Below are 24,082 nucleotides of genomic sequence, written 5' to 3' on the forward strand. Positions count from 1 at the left end.
CTTTTGTGAAGTGGGGCTTAGACAAGCTTAAGAAAGCCCAAGAAGTAATGAGAAATGTGCTGACCGAAGAGGTCAAGAAGATCAAAGAAAAGTGGTCAAAGGAAAGAAAAGAAGAAGAAAATAGAAAGAAAAAGTCACTACTAACGGTATAATGATTGCTGAGGTCACAATTATTACTTCCGGATCAACGAATTTAGTTCTAGTATATATTTAGCTTTTTTTTCCTTCTGTCATTTTGGTGATGTCGCATGAGCTAGATGTAGGCTAGGCCGATAAATCAGCCCCTCACCCATGATGATGTTGATTATCGGGTTAGGGGCTGATATCACTTAATCATTGAAAGCTGAAATTATTCGCAGCCACTTTTGTCAGCACACATCGGTGTACATTTTATACACTTACCATTATTTCTCGTGGCTGTAGAGCTACCGTCGGGTGAGGGGTCTTTTTGATGATATATATAGTATATTTCCGGAGAAAATCATTTGCTTGATTGCTTATAAATCCACGTGGAATAGCACAACCATGTGGCCATTTTGAAATTAGCACTAGTTTTGGCTATTACCAAATATCGGTAGGTGTCTAATTTGTACGCAGGTGTGTTCATGAAAGATTTGCATGCCACAAAATTGCACAGTTTAATGAATAGGTGACATCACGCCCACATATCGTCTATCAGTATCAACATATATTTGTGTGTGGGGGGGGGGGGAGAGAATTTTATCGGACTAGATAGGCATTTAAGGTATTGATTTAAAGGAAATCTTTTTTTTTTTTTTATAACAAAACCATTATGAATTAGTTGTCCAGGGCCGAATCAGGTCAACTGTTGGGAGTTTTATGTTTCATAAGTTTGAAATGGACCGTGACTTTCCTTAAATAGGCACCAAAGCAAAAGTTTTTATGGATATTTACTCAAGTGTATGTAATACACAATAAACATGGCCATGAATAAAAACGATGGTATAATTTCAAGAGAAAACTTCTTGTACTTTTGTATGTGTACAAACTGATTGTACTTTTGTATGTGTATGTTTATTTGTTGGGTTTGGTTTTTATGGGGTTTTTTAAGCGGCGGGGAGTGGGTGGGGCTGGAAACCGCCCCCCCCCCCCAACATTGTTCTGTTTGTCGGTGTGTATTTTGTCGAGAGTGCACTGTGAGTAATTTGGCATTGTTGCTGGTCCAGAATGAAATAAATGAACCATGTGCCATTTTTCTATTTACCGCCCAGCCACTCAACAAATGCTGCTCAAGATATGACAAGAATTTCACCGTGAGGATTTGGACACACTGGAAAGTTCAGTACTAACAGACAAATATAGGGACCTTGTAGGAAAACTAATTGTGATCAGCATCCTTCCTAGTCCGATAAATCAGCCCTTCACCCGTGATGATATTGGTTTTCGTCCATCAGTATCAACACAGATTTGTGGGGTTGATTTATCGGACCACGTCCTTCCATACAACTACTTTGGTCATATTTTTTTCACCATCTGACGGAAATGGCCGAGCGATGTTCCGAGTGTAAACACCGGAAGTGTGACGCAATTTCTGCGCTCCAAGGCATTAAATAATACACTCTACGTTTTTTTTTTTTGTATCTTGATTATTCATAACTAATTCCATCGTCGCCAATTTGAGATGGTTTATTTCAAGTTTATACATAAAGTATTAAAAAAAGATCACGGGGATGGGGGACATAGCTATATTCACTGCTAGATGTTGGTCACGTGGTCAGCGCCGTAATACCGCGAAATGGTAGCAAATCGTCTCACGTGCAGGCGATAAAATTATTGTTAACCCAGAATTTACGAGACATCAGACTGAATATGGGTGTATATTTATCTGCCCCGGTTACTGATAAAATATCAGTTGACAAAGACTGCTTACATTTTAGATATGGTGCGTCGTCGATGCAGGGATGGCGGATGACACAGGAGGTACAGTCAGAAAGTCTTTTAAAATGCAAGTTAAAAATGTATGTTGTTGAACAAAGCACCGTCAGTGCTATGAGCTTACAACTTTTTTTTATAGATGCAAAAGCATTAGTATAGACCTAACTAATGAACTAATCAAATGTGTTTTACAAGAAGAAAAGGCAAGCCACAAAGTTCACGATTCCGCAATGAATTCACCAGGCCCAGGTCCTGGGTCTTATTGAAGTTTATGAGTGGATTTGTGGAAAAGAAAGTTGTGGAGTATGAAAATTTAGTCTGTATTATACACGCTAAACTGTAAATAAGATAGATCAAGATTTGCAGATACACGTGAGGATTAATATGTACCTATCGTTCTACATAGTAAGATGCCGAGCTCGTCCTACATGTCAGACCTCGACGCTGATATTTATGTTTTGGGCGTTTAGGTCTTTCTGTATTGCGTGTTTGATGTCGTTAGTCATCGGAACAGCAAGTCAGATTTTCAGGAATATCTCGCACACTTAGAAGCCATTATCGGAGCTTTTCTACAAAATTTAAGTTGCAATGTTTTAGTCGGACACTATATACTCTGATGTCTTTTTGCTACTATATTCAAATCCACACAAGTGAATGGACATGTTTTCAAGTTCCGTTAGCTTACATTTCAGTTTGGCTGGAATGTGATGGAAGAAGGGAATACCGAAATTGGTTAAAAGGATGACAAGAATCTTGAATGAAACTTAGCTGTCACTTCCTTCAGTGATAATAAATTTTTATTCGGTTTAAGGAAGTATACTTTAGATTAACCTGATTTTGGCATTCTAGACTTCCATCACATTCCGGGCAGCTGAGTGTTGGCCAATGAAACTTGAAAACAGATACATTTCGTTTGTGAGATTTGAATTTATTAGAGAAAAGATATCAGAGTAAGTAAGTCTGACTAAAACATTTATGAATTTACTAGGTATGAAAGTGCTGTTTTTGGCTGCTAGTTGTCTGGTTGCAACTACTGTCCCAGAAGACTAAAGGACCTCACAGTGACTACTTGGTTCACACTTGAATGGTGCTATCTGACACCTTTTATATGGCAACCATTGTTGACAATTTAGAAAATCTTGTTATTGCTGTACAAGTTTAGTAACTTTATCTCTTAGGAATTATGCATTTCATCTTAATTTAATCTTTTTTTCTTCCAGGATGCACATAACTGCTTGCCAGATTTTGACAAGGGCACAAATACATGCATGTTTGCTGTATATGATGGCCATGGAGGTAAATATATGTACAGTGCGGTCCTCAATTTTTATATGGTTTCTTATCTGCCTTCTAAAACATTGGAACTTTCAATAAAATAAGAGTGGAATTCACTGTTTTTTACTGTCTGCTGTCCCACAGCACAAATGTACAGGCATATGTGTTGCCAATATCCGTCCATCTGGCTTTTAATACGTAAGTAAAGTTTTGCAGTTAGGTCACTGCAGGTTTCATATCTGTTCCATGAAGACACTTTCAGTTTCCTAAAAAAAAATCCTATATTTGATTATTAGTATTGGTTGTTGTTAGCTTTATTGATAGTCTTGATCATACTATGGTTATTATATACAGTAAAACCTGTCATGAGAGACCCCCCTTCGGCCAACAAAAAGCGGCCTCTCAAGACAAGTGGTCTCTCATAGCAGATTTGAACAAAAAGACCAGTTTCAAAGTTTCAGTTTCAGAACAATTTCAAGAAAAATAACCACAATCACTGTACATATATTCTGTTCTTTATTAATAGTTGCTAAAATATTGTATGCATTCATCTAAAAACAAAATTATATAGCAGTGAAGCTATACTTCTATCATTAACATGAAATCACATTTACATTTGAAGATCACATATTTTAGCACATGAAATCGTTTCTGAATTGCTCATTTTCCTTTAGAACAACCTAAATTTGTTTTACTACATTTAAACAACATTTTGCGAGTGGTCTGCTCTTTTTCTCTTGTTTCAGTTACAATAATTATTTTCTCCAGCCTTAAATTTGTCTCATTTTAGTTGGAGGTTCATCCATTGTTATTAAAGTTTTAGGTGTTAAAATTATTAGTGTTCAATTGTAATATTGAAAGTAAAGACAGTTTTGACTGGGCTATGGGAAAATATGAAAAATCTATATGTGTGCATTGCATATCTAACAAATAATGAAATAAAAAGAAACAATTATCTCATCCAGAAACAACCATTTATTCTGAGACAAATGTCCGCGACAGGGATTAACTCTATGAGCAAAGTGTGTAACCCGGTCATACGAACTTGAATAGAAGGCAGCTTTGTGATTGGGATGTAATCACTTAACATCGGGGGTGGGGGAATTCATCAAACATCGCGAGTCTTGAACACTATCAGTCAAATCCCATGAACGATTCTCTTGCTGGTTTAATAGACAATGACCTTATTCGCCGCGCCCCCCCCCCCCCCGGCAATATGGATCAACTCTATAGACAAACAATATATGTGACAACTACGTCAACTTTAGCTCTATGGTGGCAATTCGTGACATGTACATTAGCCTGGTTTACAGACTGTAGCATCTATCACGGTAGCAACAATCCTTTTCTTAAAAAAAAAAAAAATTCCTTTCATGTTTCTTTTTAATCAGAACAGTCATTACTGATCAAGCGGGGGCCCCGAGTGGCCGAGTGGTCTAAAGCACTCTTCGTTACGGATCACTGCCATCTCACCTCTGTCTGCGGCGGTTCGAGTCTAAGATTCAGCCAATGTGGGCATGTGAGAAAGCTTGCCAGTAGCTTCTCGTGGGTCGGTGGTTCTTTCCGGGGTTTTCCGGGTTCTTCCTCCACCATTAATACTGGCCGCCATGTATAGCCTATCGTGCTGAAAAATGGCGTTAAACCCCACAGCAACAACAACAACAACAACTGATCAAGCGGTTGTTGTAACAATTGATTACATATAGGTCAGTGGTGTCTGTTCTCGCGATGTAGTCGTTGGTAGGGATCAGAAGCAGGCTAAGTGCAGGAATAATTAGTCTGGTTCCCTGCTTTTTATGCTCTTTGCGTTGCCCACCCCAATACAAATATTGGAGAACGCATGTATACATAGCAGGGAACCAGACTAGGAAATAATCTTCATATACTTTCGTCTGGTTTCGACAGAAACTATAAAACACTATAGGCATAGCCATTCTTTTTAAAAAAAAATCAGACTTCGATAACCAGCTTATTTGGAAAAATTTTTTTTAAAAAAGTTTAGAACAATATAAGCAGTCGTTTTTATGCAGATTAAATAAAGGTCAGTGCAGTTTGTCCTAGTTTTTGCAATGCAGTCCATAGCAGTGTTGAAATGCATAGTTTGGCAGAGGTTGCTCGTAAGTTTTTACTGTACTTAGAATCACTTGGTCTAACTTTTCATGTTAAACGATTTTTTGTTTTACTTGATTCTAATGAACTGAATCGTTTTTTTTATGACATTCAGTTTCATGTAGTTCATTGATAGGTGAATATAGTATTCAGTGTTCTAGTTTACTGACTTTTGTCATAGTAAATGCATTTTATAAATAAAACTTCTCACGGCTGTTTACCCTGATGGGTGGGCAATAGTGGTAAAAATATTTATTCATGGGGTTTGGTAAATACGCTATAAAACATTCAGATCCTTAATTAAAGAACCATAATATCATGTGAAGTAACAAAGGTACCATATGGGAGCACTTTTATTCTAATAACACATAAGTAGCCAAATTATTTTATTATGTTGCTTGAATATGCAGATAAATTTGTTGGCAGCACTATTGTCTCCTATTTAAGAATTTAACGGGAAAACTTAATGAAAGAATTTTGGAATAGCTCTCCCAAATTTCCAGACTTGAGATCAGTTCTAATTTTCCCCCCCAACCCAACCCATGTGTGTTTCCTGTTGCATATATATATATATATATATATATATATATATATATATATATATATATATATATATATATATAAAATAGTGTTACAAATACTGGACTAAACTGGATCAGATGCATAAAGCACTTTCTGTATTAAAAATTTTTTTAATACAATTTAAACATAATATTTTGTATACATAATGTAATATGTGCTTCAAGTACTTGGCCAAACCAGCTCAATTAGATGCACAAATTACATTTCAGGCTTTTTTTTACTGGTGGTTGGGGGAGATTGCTAGGGTTAGCAGTGAGAAACGAATGGTCGGCCATCCAGAAACATGTTTTTATGCCTTATGCTAATAATATTAATAACAATGGTATTAATAATACACCAGCAAAAACAATCCGTCAGCATTGAACCAATTATGGGGAAGTACATGTAATGATATAATGGACTTGATGTTTATGGTAATAGTTTAATTTCAAACAGAGTTCAAGTTACATAAGGTATGACTATGTTGGATCCATTATTTTGCAGATGCTTATAACTAACATACCTGTCAGCCGATATAATTTGGCCACAAGTCTTACCAATTAGCCTTAAATTAATGACTTACAGAATAAAAGCACAAAGCATGAAAACATGACTTGAAGTAAAATCTATAATGCCATCTTCATTGGTTTAGGCTGATCAAAAAAATTACTTCTCCAGCAGCCAAAGACAATTTATGTCTTGTTAAGGAAATATTTTTGTTGTTGCCAAGACCAATAAAGTTTCTAAAAGTGTACAGTTTACAACAATACAAAATAACCATTTAATTGGAATGGTGAGAAATTCAACCTTTCCCAACATATGCCTCTTAGGGTTACTGAAAAGCTGCCTGCTGTCAAAGTGTGCAGTCAGTACCTTACTCAACTTCTGATAGTTTCATTTGCTGTATGACTTTTGCCACTAATTATGACAGGATTTAGTATGTAAGATGACTCTGTTTAATACAGCTGACAGTTGAATGTTAACATTCTGAATCATTGTGATGTTTTCATACTGCTAGACGTTCACTGGTGAAAAAATATAAGCATCCAAATGTACTGTGTACGTGATGGGATGCTTTTATAGGATCTACAAATTTGAAATGGTGGGTTTTTAAAAAAAAAATGAAATCTTTCTTATCAAAGGCTCTTTAAACAAAGATGTTTATCAGATGTAAATAAAATTTTCTAAGCATTAACAGTGAATCAGCCAGATGACTGCTACCAACAGTTCTTGTTCTGAGTGATTTGATGCGATTTTTCTGTTCTTAATTTTGATTTAAGATAGGAATGAAGAGATATGTCTTACTAAACAGTAAAATAATAAAATAAAATAGAGATAAACAGTCATACATATAATTATATTGTTATAAAGGATATACAATATATCAATTTAAATTACTGCTAATTAATGCACTATATAAAATTGTATAATTTAAATTGATATATTGTATATCCCTTATAACAGTATAATTACATGTATGACTGTTTGTCTCAATTTTATTTTATTATTTTACTAATTCAAGTTTCATTAGAGACTCGTGTATCTTTTAGATCCTGTCATATATAATTATTATGATGATGCATATCATTTATGACGTTACGTAATGACGTAATTGTTGTTTTAAAATAAAAGACGTCATCCGTTACTTTCAAAACATTTCGTGCCCGAAGAAGCATAAATTAAATGCGAAATTATTTGCACAGAATTTTCGGCGTTTGTGTTGTTTTTTATCACAATTACTAAACAGTAGTGATATGGAAATTTCTCGATACTAGCAATGACAGTCACATGTATTTTCATTTATGCTATTATCAATTTTTAAATGTTTACATTGAACTAAAGTAAGCCATATACACGTGTAAACCATGCAGTTTCTTCTTGTTACTGCAGAATTTGTTATTCATGATGTTTCAATCCCTTGAAGTTTCTTTGATCTTCATCTTTGAATTTGGAAGACATCAGAAATTAAACTTTTGCTCTTTTAATGGCAGATATAGTACAATACAGTCATCAGTGAAATGAACTATATCCTGTCATGGATTGTTTTTTTGCATAGGTGCGGAAGTGGCCCAATACTGCAGCCTGAATCTGCCAAGTTTTATCAAGGACTGTCAGGAATACAAGGAGGGCCATTTAGAGGATGCACTTAAGAAAGCGTTTTTGGAGTTCGATGCTTCACTATTAAAAGAGGAGGTCATAAAGGAACTGAAAGTCATTGCAGGAGTTGATGATGATGGTGAAGAGGATGAAGAAGGTATATGATCAATCCTGCTTTATTAAATGAGTGTTCTACACCACAATTACAATAAAATGATTGAAAATATTTCAGTAGAAATAAACTTGTATCACCACAGTGGTGATAATAATTTTACAATACTTCCTTTTTCTATTTCGGAACTATGTCCGATATTATGTATGTTCTTCAGACTTGTATTTGCATTTTTAGGCCTAATTTTTTTTCTTCTGTTCCTGCTGTGTGTGTCTCTCTATCTTTTGCCATCTCTATTGCCCCTCTAGTATACATTTATATAAGAGTAACAAATTTTTATGTAATCAGTGAAAAAGTGATGTCAGGAAAACATAAAAATGAATCCCGAACAACAAAAGGTAGGCCTTGAGTATGAACTTCTTTAGAATTAATTGCTGTTCAGTATTGTGTCTCGTGTAAAGTATGTTATTACCCTCAACAATAAACAGTTCGCATTTTTAATAAAGTAAGAATCAAAATTGGTAATGGTGATAATGGGTTTTAGCATTCTATCATGTTGCTACTGGTCCCCCCACCCCAGTCCTGAATGAAAATGGTGCCACTCTACATCCAATATGGCCACCAGCAGCTGTCTTTAAAAAAAATTTATAGCTACTTCTGAATGGATGGTCATATCATCATGGGGTTTCTCTGAAAGACTTTGTCCACAATGAAAATGGTACTGATCAAACATCAAATATGGCCACAATGTCAGCCATTTTTACAAGTGTTTTATAGCTATTCCTCCTGAATGAAGGGTCATATCAGTGTGGTGTGTTCACTACAGGACTTTATATGCTATCTATTTGGTCCGAAATAAAAGTGGAGCCAGTATGTGGTTTCTTCTGATCATCTTGAAAATCTGTTATTGTTGCTCCTTCTGATGGGGTAGTCATAATTAACATCGGTTTTTCATGAAAAGACTTCTTATTGTGCTTATTTTCTGAGTGAAACTCTTCACCGTGTATATGCTACAGTTATAATTAACAGTGCCCACTTTACTAGTGATGGAATCGGTCAGAAATTCATAATCGATAATCGGTTCCACTTAACCAACTGATAATCGATTACTAAGAGCAAATTTTAATTTTTGTTTGTTATTCAGTTATATCTTTGATCAATAGTTCAAGCTGTTAGTAAATGTACAGGAGTGATCTCTTTTAATGACATGTATACTTTAACCTGATAATAATATTACATTTTTGTCTATTGTGTTATTTTTGTTCTACATCTTTGTTAAATGAATGCAACTTTTTATGGCTGATAAGTCATATGCAACTGAAATAATGCTACAATCCCCCAAAATCCTTTCATTCATTTGTGATGTGTCTATAATTTTAAGTGCAGAAGGACATGGTTTTCTTGTTTGTCATTGTTTACAAATACTACAAATAATGTTGCATTTAAAACTGAATCAAATCATCAAAATGTGTTTAAATTTATTAACTCAACTATATAACAACTTGATCATGTAATAATGGCTATATGTTTCTAAGTATGAAATTCTGCACCTATGAAATATCATATGGTTTTATATTTGTAGTTGTGAAGGGAATTAATAAATTTCAGGTCAACTTTAGTGGCTGGGAGTTTTACTAACCTTTCTGCTTTGCATACAACTGAAAAGTAGTCTCCCTTTGCACATAATCAATTATGGAGTTTCATAATTGATTATCTTATTGGTTCACTCAACCAACTGATGATCGATTATAATCGATAATCGGAACAACACTACACTTTACTGAGATCACATCCACTCCATGGTGATCCTTGAAGATTAATGTGTGATGTGTCGAGCTATTCCCAGCAAGACCCCATGACACTATTTTAAGGAATGACAGGGAGATGGTGGAGTGTCTTGTTTTCTTAATCTTCTCCATGTTCAGTCCACAACCATCAGAAAATATGTCTAAACAATATCGAACTTTTCACATTATTTTACAGTTTGGAAGATTGACCTTACATAAAAATAGTAAAAGTACAGTGGAACCCTACTATAACGCTGGGTCCAAAAAATTGGACTGCGTTAATAGCGGGGTTTCGCTAATGCAGGGTTTTACAGTATTTTACTTTTTTCAGAGAACAACTCATTGGCACATACACATGTATTCATGTCAAATGTATATGATGAATTGGGTATCAACACTGTTTACTATTGTGTCATCATGGGTGCAATTTTTTAATGCATATTCATGCATTATGGATGAACTTGCTTTTCCATAACGATAAACTATTTTTATACAAAATAGGAAATTAATAACGAGTTAATAAGCAAACCCCATACACATGTAAAACCAGAGAACTAAATGCAGTAGGCCAGCAATGGTCACGAGTCACTTTTGTAAAAAAAAATTAAGCTGCACACACATACCATTTTATATCCTTTCAGTTTCCAGCTAATAAAGCGGACATTATTTACTGGTCAACTGATTGCATCTCATAACACCACCAAACCCAGCAAACATGTTGGAAGTTCATTTATGTTTATTAAATTGTGATAATCTTTTATCAACCACCGCATTGTCTGCTGCTTGTTTTTGTATGTAGTTAAAGAAGAAACACATGTTGGCTATTGTTTGAGCAACAATTGTATACAGAATTAATTGAAGACAATCACAAAGATGACTTACTGGCTTTACTCATGGTTCAGTAATAAATAACATTTCTGATAATGTTTATTTTGGCATGACACTTCAAGAAGCTGGTGAAGTTATTAAATTTCAAAAGCTATGCCATGATTGAATTATGTTAAAATTCATATGCAAACTCTTCCCCAAAATGATGTTAAACGTTTTACACTCTATTTCTTGTACTTTAAAAATATGAGTATCTTGAATGTGTTTGATAATGAGTGAAATTCGTGCATATTAAAGAGGTTTGTTTCTGATTAGCTTAATTTGTTACCACTCTCTTAGCCACATTTAGAAACAATTATGATAAGTTTGGAAAATATATCTTTTAGGTCATAAACAGTTTCACTAGTTTGCAGAATTCATGAATGTTAATGAGGTGATCTTCATGTGATTTGATGAGCTTGTTAAAACTGAAAGTCATGTTTAATCTGATTTTGATTAAACTTCAAATATATGCAAACATTATAAAGACCTCGCATGAGTTTGATAATGCATGGGATCCTGCCTGTGGTTGACTGAGCTTGTTGCCACACTTTAGACTTTATTTCTGATTAAACTTTATCAGATTTGGTAAATACACAAAATTGCATGCATTGTTTTGTTCCGAGCTTTCAGAAAGAATGAGTTTGTCGCATGGGATTTGTTGAGGCATCTGAGTAGTTCACATTTGGGTGTCTGATATGGAAATATGGATTTAACAGTTGTATTGAACACCAGATCAAGTATGCAGGATTAAATGGGTATGTAATAAATAAGTTTAAGCCATTAAGATCTTTGCTGGGTGTGATCTTTGCATATAATGGTGTTTGTAATTGTAGGGTTTAACAACATTTTTCAGCACAAGATAGGCTATACATGGCGGCCAGTATAAATGGTGGAGAATAACCTGGGGAAAGCCCCCGAAAGAACCACAAACCCACAAGAAGCTACTGGCAAGCTTTCTCACATAACCACATTAGCTGAAGCCGATACTCAAACCCATGTAGACAGGTAAGATGACAGTGACCCGTAACGGTGAGCGGTTTAGGCCACACAGCCACACTGGGGCCTCTTATAATGGTGATTTTACATCTGTTTGGGTGAGCTTGTGAACACTTGAGGAAGCCTTTGGTAAATATGCTTTTATCATCAAGCTGAATGTTTTGTTATGAGCAAGTTCTATGCCCATTTACAGTGTGATGTGTATGATTTCCTGAGCTTCTTGCCACTTTAAAAGCTATTCCTGACCCTATTTAAATCAAACTTGGTAAATAGGTTACTATCGTTTTGGATGATATGTATTGTGAGCAAGAACTGTGTTTATTTATACAATGATTTTGTTTGAGGTCTCTGAGTCTAGAGACTAATTTTTATTAGAATTTGATCAAACTTGGTAAGTAGGTCTGTCAAAATCATGGCTTTGTTATGAATATAACTTGTGCATAATAATGTTAGCGACATTGAATTTGATTGAATACGCTTTTCAGCAATATAGCAGCGTATTTCAGATCAGATTTTGGTCAGGCTTGTTAAATAGTCCTGTGATTGGCAAAGCTTGTTCCCTCTGTAGATCTATAAACTATATTTACATCCAATTTCTTTCAAACTCTGTAATATAGGTTAATATCATGAAGATCTTGGATGACTTTGGTGGCGAGAAAGGGACAGCCGTCATCCATCCATCAACTTGAAAAAGATTGTTATCACTGCTTGAAGGATTGCCATGGTTCTTTTCACACACATTAGTCCAGTGGTCCAGATGGTTCTAATAAAAATGATGCTGCTCTTGATACCCAGTATTGGTGCCTTGGCAGCCTTTTAAAAATAATTTTTGTAATTAGCCTACCTGACTGAATGGTCTGATTGGCATCATGGTTTTAACCAGAAGGCTTTGTATGGTGTAGGCTTGGATTCAGTTAAAATTATGATGTGCTTGCATGTGTCAGTTACACAAATTTCTCGCTTATAAGTTAATTACTATTATTTGTGTCGGGTACAAATATACAAATAGAATTACTTTTTCCTCATAATGACACAAAAAAGACACATTTGAGTATTTTATGCATTTGTTATATCAAAAGTATACATTATAAGCAAACATAAATATGTATAGTTTTTCAACTTGTGTATTTAAAAAAAATGGAATTAAAAACACATTTATCTCAGCTTTTGTAATTGAGTTGTAATTGAGCAGTTATGCAAATCTAGAACTTGATTTACATGTACAGTTATATAATATTGGTGATGTTCAGTTACAATTACAAATACACTGTAATTGTATTTTACACCAATAAACATTGTGATTATACCCAAGTCTGTTATGGTGTCTATTTCGTTTAAAATGAAAATATTAATAATCGGTTGTTCATTATGGCCCACATTGGCTATCTTGAAAATCTTGTTGTATCACTACTGCAGAAGAATGGATGATCATAAAGATTTCCACAAAAGACTTCTAATGATGTATTGGGTTAGGACTAAATACAAATAGTGCCAATCTTATATCAATGTAATTTTGAAGAAAAAAATTTGTTATTTTATTTAGAAAAAGGGTGAAATGTTGAGTTAAGTGAGCATGATGAACAATATTGGGAATCTTGTTTTTGAGATCTTAGTTTTCTGCGGTGTAGGGCTGGGTGGATCTTGCTTTATTGTGTTACAACTTGGCTGAGGTAGAATGAATTTTGCTAATGTATTTTTAATAATATATATTTTAAGATGGAGATCCCATGGGGAAGAGTGAAGCAGACATGTTGCGTGCTGAAGCTGACATGCCTCTTGAAGAGCTTTTGGCTCACTATGAAGGGATGACAGGCCTTCCACCTAAAGCTAAAAATCTCTTGAGGAATAAAAGTAAAGTCAGCTCCCCCATTATAAGGACAAAGAAACCAAAATTCCTGAAGGATGCTGAGGATATAGTAGATGGTGAAGAGGAGGAGGACAGCGATGATGAGAATAATAGTGCTGAAACCATTGTTACTCGTATAGACGAAAAACTAGCTAATGGACATGCTGATAATGAGAACAATTTAAATACAGAGAAAGAATTACATGCTAGTGCAAATATGAGTTCAGAAAATTCCAGAGTTGCAGATGGGACTGAGGATGATGGCCTGGATGGACCAAACAGCTCACAGACAGAAGAAAGTAGTAACAGTAACAGTTTAAAAATTAATGAAGATTCCAATGAACAGCCTAGATGTCTTTCTTTAAGTTGTGATGGGGATAACAAAAATGACAGAGTTTTACATAACAGCTTACCAGACAAGTCCATTATATCTGAAGAGTCTGGACCATGCTGTTCGGCAGGATGTTTAGAAGAACCAAATATATCTTCAACTTCAGGCTCATCAGAAGAACCAGCATTCTCCTTATTATCAGGGTCTTCAGCTGAACCTCAACCATCACATTTATTGAAGTCGTCAGAGGAAGCAGGGTCATCCAATTCATCAGAGGCATCAGCAAGATCATCAGAGTCAGAACCTTTTACTCCTACAGGGTCATCAGATGAACCTGGGCCCTCAGGGAAGGGGGACACGGGTCCATCAGGCAGCAGTAGCAAGGTAAAGTTTCAAAGGTTATTCATTTTCAGATTGCCAGGTGTGAATGAATACCAGTTAATTATTTCCTGTTACTTTTTCAGGAAAGGGAGCTATACATGTTTCACCTTGTCAGTTTGTCCATCTGTCCATCCTACCTGTCTGTTTGTAACTCATTATTAGTAGATCTAATCTTTGTTGATAGCTTGCACTTGGGTAAAAAGATAGTTAATTTCGAGGTCATAACATCAATGTCACTGAAAGAAAATTACTTTTTGCACAATAACATAATTTGTACATCACAGACCTGGACCACATCTTTGTAGACAGCTTGTACTTGGCATGAATAATAAGCCCATTTTTTATGTTATTTTTGGATCAAAGGTCAGGATCACTAACTTAAAGAAAAATGTTTCTGCACACTAATGTTTCTTCCACATCATAGTTGCAGGGTTCCCATGGAAATCTGGAAAAGGTCTCAAATTTGAACATTCTTTTCCATGTCTTTAAAATAACAGGAAAATAGAAAAAATGACTAAAAAGTCCTGAAAAAGTCAATTTTTATTATTGGAAGAAGTTTTAATATCTGATTATGAGCTCTGTGTCAATTACTGTAGAATGCAACCTCCCAAGGTGCAAATAGCTGATAATTGCAAAAAGTCCATGCCATCATCTTGACTAGTCTTTGTGCTGACACATTGAGAATTAATCTGCTTTTTCGGTTTCATGGATTATATTTTTTTAGTTTTTTTCTTGAGTTAGTATATTGATTTGAATTTAGTTGGATTTGATTTGATTGACCATTCTTGGACCAATCTTTTTTGTGTCCGTGTTTACCTGTTATTAATTTTAAGAGTGCCTGGACATTGTGTTTAAAACCCTTTGTGGGTAGAAACGGATGGCTTTAAAGCCTTACAAAATTAAGACCAAAGCTTCACGTCAGCTATGCAGGAAAGACTTTGATATTTCCAGCAATTCTTAAAAGCCATTTGAAATCATCAGAACTCATTGAGGCTTCATCAAGGTCAAGATCAGGTTCCATGATACGAATATTTTTGATGAAAGTCTTTTCCTCCATGTCTCTCTCCTCTAATACAGCTTGCGAAGTAACTTTCCATCTGACCATGACATGGTACTCATCCAGTTCAAGGGCCTGCAGGACCAGCACTGGACAGACCATTGCCTTCACATCGTTTGTCCCCTCATCAAACTAGCTTGATATTTTTCTTTACGAGAGAAATGCAGTTCTTCCATCAGTGAATAAAGAAGTGATAGTAGATAACATAAAGGACCGTTATTGCAAGATAGTGTCTGTGATCATATTAACTGTGATGGGGGCACAGAGTTGTCATAGATGACAAGCTACTGTTGCTGTGGGAAGTACCAGGCTAAAATATAGCCTTGGAGGAAAAGAAGCAAAGGAAAGAGGAAGCTTTAGAAAAAAAGGAAAAGGTAAGATGGCTTGGATGAGCATGATGCCTTGAGGAGTAGGGGAAAGAGACTTGAGTAGAACATAGAGCTGTTCAGCAAGGATGCATACAACCTTGCTGGGCAGAATGAGGCCAAAGGGAGCCTGGAGCTTCTTTCCAAGTCGAGTGTCATTAGGAAATCTACCAAAATAAAAGAGACTAAGCTGGTCCAGTTGAGAGACTTCAATGACAAGATCTCAACTTACTAACTAGAAGCACCACTGTATTGGGTTGGTTTTTCTTTCAGGGCTTTTCCCTGGTTCTTTCTCCACCATTTATACTGGCTGTCATGTGAAGCCTGTCATGTGCTGATAAATGTCATTAAATCCTATAAAAACAGCAACAACATACCATAGCTGGAATTGACTGTCTCCCCAAATAAAGGTGGGGGAGACAGCGTATTCAATTGAGAAGTACTGTACCATGCTGAGGAGTTAACATCTGTTTCTCACAGGATTGATTGCACTTCCCTTAACAAAAAAGGATGAATAGCAGCTGCATCTCTAATAAGATGGTGAGTCTTGTAAGATAAGGCTATCATCAATCATTAACACATTAACCCCTGGAGGTTTTTGTCGTTTTCGTCTGAAATTTGAGTAGGAAACACATTTTGAAAGCTATTTCTGAATAGATCCGAAAACACCAAATTCCAGGTGATCCTTCAATAACATACTGCCTAGTTGTGTTAGAAACATCGTTTTTCATTGGCTGTTTTGCTCGCGCATGAGCAGAAGGGTAAAAGGTTGTTTTTTTTATCGAGACCACTTCGGTTCATACCAGTTTGCCTTAGATCTGAGACCAAAAAGTATAAAATCCCGACACAAAATCGGATTCAGACCATGGGCAAATTTTGGGTAAAAAATTGAGGTTTTTCTCTCTTTATTTTGTAGTGCAACTAGGAATTCCAGAATATTTGGTATCGTTGTAGAGCTACATCTGTCTACCTTTCTATAATACCACCCACTTGAGTGTATCATGCATGACCATGATGCTACAGAGCTCGGCAGTAGGCTGCTGCCTCCTGTCACGTTAACTCGTTGCTAGGGGTTAATGTGTGGCTTTAAACTTGCTACAAGGAGCAATTCGAAGCATAATTTAAGCACTGTTGATGGTATAAATGGGCTATATTATGGAGTATGGATGCGCACACACACATTGGGGAGGGTCATCACGCTCCATGTACCCAAGGTTAAGCTATTATCAGTTCTCACAACTCCAAGAGAAAAATGTGTCGTTCTAGCATCTACAGTTCTGGGGAAAGTTATTTCCACAGATCTAGATCACCACTGACTTGAGGTGGTTGGTCACTTGTCATGGGGTACTGGGTGCCGAGCGTAAAGAACACATGCTATATCTAGGTTTATGGTCAGAGATCAGATTGAAATCACCCTTGCCTCCACAATTCATAATTGACTGAATACAGGAACTGGGCCTGAATTTATGCACGCTACTGAGAAAGGAGATCAGACTGATGTCATCGCCTGCTCCTTGTTCCCTTTCAACTTCTTTGAATTTCTCAATTCCCAACACAAGACTGTATATACAGTTTTTAACAGCCAAAAATGTTGTTGTCATAAAGACTCCCAGATGGTATATTTTGTCGCCAATAAGGGGGAAGAAAAACACAATTTGCGACATTGGTGAAGCCCAGCACGATCCATGTTTATGCTCCAGCAGATTGGGATCTTTTGTTTGCAGTTCAAGTAGGCTCATAAAAGAGTAGCTACCCATTGGTTATTTAAAGTGCCTACATGATGAGAAAGTACTCTTTTCTCTTCCATCTAGTACAAATGGTCTTTGTTTTATAGTATGACTTAATGCACCAGTAGATATAACATTAGAATAAATGGAAAATTTGTTTCAAATTACATTGTTTTTCTTTCAGTCAGTGTCCACAGTTCCACCAAAGAATGCAGTAGGTGAGGAAGAAGAGGATAGTGAAGAAGACATTGATGATATTTTTGATGATGATGATGATGAGGAGGATGATGAGTACATTGAGGAGAGGTAAAGTGTTTAGAGTTCATAAAAAGTGTATTGATGACCATGTTACACTTTGTCCTGGTGCTTGGTGTCATTCATTATTATTCTGTGACACTGTTGTTATACACTGGCTGTAATACACTTCAGATGTTAACTAAACTCAATCAACTAACACAAGTGTGATTTCTCTGGCTAATTCATGGATGATTTTCTATCAGAAATGCCAACCCTTACAAATTTATATCAGTTTTTTACTCCTTTTACAAATACATTGTGAATCCAGTCAAATGTATGAATTTTGAGAGTTGGTTGAGCTAGCTTTGAGTAGGTGACATCTATTCTGTTAGATAAGCATTGTATATGTGTATTCTTTTTATAGAGAATTTGACTAAACTTGATAGTTATGCCCCAGCTATAAGCACTGTCCATGACGCCATGCTCGATCAATATAAAGTATGCCATCAGGAGAACAGTAAATAATCGCTGTGAGGACACTTATTGATATGGAGCCATATAATAAAATGCACCCTGAACTAGTTTTGGTCACCAGCCACATTTATAATGCTGCCTCAGATTGGCTTCAGAAGTTTGTGTTAACCAATGAGCTTTCACATATTGTCATCCTTTTTATTGTGTATGTTTTAGCAAAATGGCAGACACAGGCATAAATAGTCTGATCAAACTTAAAACTTTTTAAATAAAACTAATTAGTACAGCAGTGGTCAGACTTAAGTAAAACAAGCCCTTCAAAAATTCACAACTGGATTCAACAAGAATGGCTATGTATTATAACGTCACAAAGAATCCTTGTCTACCTTGGATCATCTGGAAGGAGAATTCCTGAAGTATAAAGTTGGGATTCTACTTGACAATATACTTAATGCAGATAGAGTTGATGTGCAGTGGCACCTTATTTCCTAGCTAAAAGACACAATCACTGGAAGATCTAAATTTCCTCTTCTTTCTCAGGTTATGAAAGGAATATTGGATCTTTACCATTCTAATGCTGACTGTGAGAGATTTTTCAGTATTGTTAACAAACATAAAAGTAAATTCAGATCCAGGCTCAGTAACCCAGTACTTTTTGCTCTACTGGTGTGCAAAACATTCATGGTCTCAGCTGGCACAAAGTGTTTTAAAATGCAACATGAAAATCTGTTGCTTTCTAAAGCTAGAAGTGCTACATATGAAAACTTGAAGCAGTAAAGGATGTTAACAGACGAGATGGGCAAATAAATCATTGTTTATTGAATTTTTAGCATGTTATATGTGGATTCTCTTTTTCTGCTTGGATTCCTCTTTTTGTACTCTTGGATTAGACTTTTTCCTCGTCAGGGGTTGGCATGTATGCAGTAGTTCATCATGGAGTTTTCCTGGGTTAGTCCTTCAGTAGATGCATTGGCTGCCATGTATTGCATATTATTTGCTGAGAAATGTCGTTAAACCCATAACAACAGTAACATTTCATTTGAGTAAATGTGCCCTCATTGACACACTTTAGACAAAGTTAGATCACACTTCAGACAAAGATAAAATTTGTTAGCACAGTATTTAGGTTGCTTACCAAAAATGATTATATACCAGAACAGAACATTGATCTCTGGAGTAGTTTCATCAATTTTAATAGCAGTAATATATTTTGCATTGCTGAATCTTTTCCTGGCACTATTTTCAAAGGCATTATTCTCATCACACATATAATCAGTATAAAGAAAAACAATCTCATATCTCAGCTCCCTTTCAACAATTGGAAATTATCCTTCAGCATCAGCAGTAAAGTATAAGATAATTAAAATGTGTATCCCCCCCCCCGCAAAATAAAAAGAATGGACATCAGCTGAAGTCAGCTTGTGAATTTAACATAGAATTCTCTGCATTGTTTCTAAAAAAAATTTGAGGGCACAGAATGCTGTCCCCCTCCCCATCCCACACCTAGCCCTAAAAAAAACCAAATGGGTTATACAGGTATAGCATGTATTGGTAGGTAAATAAGATGATGATTGTTGGTAGATTCATAGCTGCCAACCCTCACGAATTGGTGTGAATTTCACGACTTTTTCAGCAATTCACAGAGTCACGCAGCAAGCCAAAAATTCACGACTTCTCCAATCCTCAATCGATTTAAATCTTTAATAAAATAACCGATTTCCTGTTAAGCGCTAGTTGTGATATTTGCAGTTGCCGAAACGGTCCAGTACTTTTGGTCACGATATTAGTAGATCTACAGCCGATTAGTACAGTTGGCCCGGTAGCAAGCATTTTAGGCTATTTTAATCTATATGTATAAGAGTAGTTTTACAAATGCTTTTGATAGAAACTGGGGCATAACCGGAATTCTGCTCCGCGCATGCATCACCAACACTGATTTGAGTTACCGTTCAGCATCGCATGTAAGATGTTGAAAATGTCTTCACCACCAACGAAAAAAGATATGTATTACTCAAAAAGTGAAGTTTAATTTGGAATGTATCAAAAATTGGCTGTGCATTCTGCCATTAAACATTGATATTCAAAATGCTTTTTGCACTCAGTGTGCCATCGCAGAGACGATGTGAGGAAGCATGTCGGTTGCAAAAACACGTAGAAGTTGGGGGAAATTAAGAATTCATAGATTTCAGCTTTGGAATATTTTAAGCCATCGGCGGAAGATCTGCAGGTTACCAACGCTGAAGCATTATTTGTGAGTTTTCTTGTCGAACACAATCTATCTTTATCAGCTCGAGACCGGACTCGAAAATCACTTCCAAATTTTCCTGTGGAAGAACCAAAAGTGCTGCAGCTCCTGTGCATTCCTCACAGCAACAGTGACAGTGAAAGAGTATTTTCTCTAGTGAGGAAAAATAAGACAGACATTAGGGCCTCCATAGCTGCAGAAAATTTGTCAGCAATTTTAGTCACCAGGATCAACCAGCAGGCAAGACGTCTGAACTGTTTAGAAAACAAATTTACGATCAATCAGTTGAGGAAGTTTGAGTCTGCCACAGTATCATGTCTTGATAAATATTTCTGCATATATGTCGTGTTTTAGTTTTATATTGCGAACTTGATATAGTGTAGTATTGACGGTCAGAGTGGATGGAGTTATTGTCATAGTATTTTTCACTATTTCATGTCAAAATTCACGACTTTTTATCCCTATTTTCACTAATTGTGGGCATGGAAGGTTGGCAGCTATGTAGGTTGTTGATCTTATGATTTATTAATTTATCGTGTTTTTGGGGCAGGTATTTTTCTTAAACTAAGAAATTGAACATTTTTTCTTCATTGAAGTCAGAATTTAATATTTACCTCAGTGATGAAGAGGATGATGATGATGATGACGAAGGTGAAGAGGAGGAAGATGCAGAAGAAGAGCTTCCTCGTCTCTTTGATGTAAAGGAGGATGAATCCACCTCAGATGAGGTAAGCCATACCAAATCATTTACCGGTAGCCGAAAGTTTCACCCTTTCTAACATCAGGTGTTAGTCACTGTTCATTCACAATTCCGTGGGTCACTGACAAAATGTATCTCTCCTATCTGGGATAGTTACATAATTTTTTTGTGGGGTGCAGTGCTTGTCTGACTAAGTTGCATGGCTTAGACACCTGTTAGCATTCATCTTAAATGACTCTTCCATACATTTTTTAAAAAAATACAGTTTTTCAAAATTACTTAATAGTATTTGCTGTAAAGTTGTCAGAATAAAAACTTATTAATAGAAAATGCTATAGTAATAGTATTTTCTCCAGGATGTGTAATTGAATGACTGCCACTTAAATTTAATGAATTCCCCTTGAAAATAAGTGAATGCATGAGAATCTATGCAGACCATTTACCATGAACATAATGATAACCACTAACACTAAAATTAACAAAGCTCAAATATATCATATAAGTACTTGACTTAACATTCAACCACTTACTAATAAAGCACTTACTTTCTGCTGGGCCCCTGAGTGGCTGAGTGGTCTAAAGCACTTTCTGTTACGGATCACTGGCATCTCACCTGGCTGAGTGGGTTCGAGTCAGTGGTTCTTTCCGGGTTTTCCCGGATTCTTCCTCCACCATTAATACTGGCCGCCATGTATAGCCTATCGTGTGTTGAAAAATGGTGTTAAACCATACAACAACAACTTACTTTCTACAGTTTAGTAAAGTTTAACATTTTTGGTAAGATTGTGTTTGTTAGGTTTTCAGATGATTATTTTGGTTTACTTTATGATCATATTTCATGACTTTCGAGACCCCAGACCCCACATAAACTTTTTTCAGCTTTTTTTTATGGAAGACCAAAATCATAATTGATAATAGGATACATGTGGACATATCCACATAGAATGCCTTAAATTTTGTTGAGTGTTTAAGATAAGACAATTAACCTCATTATTAGTCATTTCAATAATACATTCAGGATAGATTAGTTAGGAACAATATACCAAACTTCCATTTGTCGCCACATGCACAAGTTTTCACTAATTAATCATAATGTTCATTATGATACATGCAGAGACATCGATACAGAATGACATCCATTTGTTGGCAGTTAAAATCTCTAGACATCTAAGAGTTGACAATTTTCCGCCCATTTATTTCAACAATAAACTGAGGTCAGGTTAATTAGGAAAGCTACCAAACTTGCACTGTTATTGACAGGATCATAGTTTGAACATTTAAGTAGAATGCACAAAGTTAGATGGCTTTGTGTTAGAAATGCACGCTGAAATTGTCATTGTCGTCTGATGCTAACATTTCATAATAGTGTTTACAATGGTCACTGCCTTTATTTCTGCAGAACATCCACTGAAGCCAGGTCTTTATTACAGAGAAACCATTTAATTTGGGGGTGGGGTTGGGGGTGTATGCTTCAGAACAATAGTTCTGATTTGTAGTATAAAAAGGACACTGTCCTATTCCTTGTTATATTTTAAACAAATTCATCAGGGTTGCATCTAGGATTTGATAAATGTGGGTACATACCCCTACTGAATCTGAAAAAGGGGGAGTTCAGCATAGCCATTTGGGGGGGGGGGGCCTTCCAGTATGGTGTAAAAAAAACCCTCAATGTATTCAAAAAAGCAAAATAGCATGTATAATAAATGCATTAAATGCATATCATGTTTTCTGTATATTGTAGTGTAACTGAAATCAAAGTCTTATGCTTTCTGATGACAATATTCTGTCTACACACTAACCATTAAAGAAACAAACCATAGACTGCAAATAGTGTCACACCTCTGTCCAATCTTAAAAAATAGTGTCATGTGGGTTCGAACCCTGGTCAAGTCGTACCAAAGAACAAAAATGGTACCAACAGCTGCCTCGTTTGGCTTTCAGCATTAAGAGGTTAGTGTTAGGACTGGTCAGCCTGATGTCAGGATAATGTGACTGGGTGGGACATCATGCTACATGTCTGCAGCATGATGCCCCAGTGCTAGACATAACTATAAACTGCCACACTGCAGATATCTTAGCAATATAACTGAAAATTAAGTTACAAAAAAAATCCTAATCACTCACCCGTCCTGCATGTCACATGCTCAGTTCTGATTGGTTACAAATTCATGCTAAGAAAGATCAGAAGAGCACATATTTTCCTTTCATGGATGATGACAAATAATTTTTAAGGAAAAATCCAAAGCTAAAAATGAATTAGGGAAAGTACATATACACTTTATATAACAGTTAACTGTAACATGTATATACATCTGCACCCAGACTGACTGTAATTGTGAATGCATTATTCTGGAAATATGATCACAATTTCCTAAATAGCCTCCTGACCTTCCTCATCATCCACTCTACCAATGCCTTGTTAATGTTGAAGTCTGTCAGAGGAGGTCCTTCAATTGAAATCATCATGAGCCTGTTGAGATCCCTTTCTTCTAGATGGCTTCTTCCTTTTGGTTCGATTTTGATTGCTGAAACCTCTCTCTGTTACTGGCTTGCTGTGGCATAACCATGGTCACTGATGCTAATTGAAGAAGATTTGGAAGTGTGTCCACATGATGTTGATGCACAATCTATACTACTTTTGCAACCTGTCATCACTGATGCCCAATCACTGCCAAAACCAACAACTTTTTCAAGAGAAATCTCCTTCTTTTCCAAGAACTGGACAACTTCTTTGGAAAGAACTTCAGCAGTGTGTGATTGGCCTTCCACGGACACATTACCAAGAAAATGAGTTGTGGAAACAAACATGGTTGGTTCAGTGATTCTGGTATAAATGACCAGCTTCTTGGTATTTGAAATGTCTGTACTTTAGCTAAGATGCTAATGAATGGACTACATCGTACTTTCTGCATTAACTCAGCTTCTATCACTGTTGCTATGCAATCCTGGGAAAAAATAAAGCTCTGTGATAAATCAAAGTATAAAAGTATTTTATTATCAATATTATTATTATTGT

General features: G+C 36.0%; 1 protein-coding gene across 1 annotated transcript in view; it reads left to right on the forward strand.

Moving 5' to 3' along the window:
- The first annotated feature begins 1,697 nt into the window (after positions 1 to 1,697).
- The window catches only part of LOC149807661 (protein phosphatase 1G-like), a 30,350-nt gene continuing 7,965 nt past the window's right edge, over positions 1,698 to 24,082 (forward strand). The window contains exons 1-6 of the mRNA XM_089969386.1: positions 1,698 to 1,941; positions 3,117 to 3,192; positions 7,898 to 8,095; positions 13,420 to 14,264; positions 17,595 to 17,716; positions 20,986 to 21,094. Coding sequence (XP_089825512.1) covers positions 1,831 to 1,941; positions 3,117 to 3,192; positions 7,898 to 8,095; positions 13,420 to 14,264; positions 17,595 to 17,716; positions 20,986 to 21,094 — 1,461 coding nt within the window. The 5' untranslated portion in view covers positions 1,698 to 1,830. The remainder of the gene's footprint in view (positions 1,942 to 3,116; positions 3,193 to 7,897; positions 8,096 to 13,419; positions 14,265 to 17,594; positions 17,717 to 20,985; positions 21,095 to 24,082) is intronic.

This window comes from Sinohyriopsis cumingii, chromosome 1, assembly GCF_028554795.1.
Source record: "Sinohyriopsis cumingii isolate HCF-2022 chromosome 1, ASM2855479v2, whole genome shotgun sequence".
Classification (NCBI taxonomy): domain Eukaryota; kingdom Metazoa; phylum Mollusca; class Bivalvia; order Unionida; family Unionidae; genus Sinohyriopsis; species Sinohyriopsis cumingii.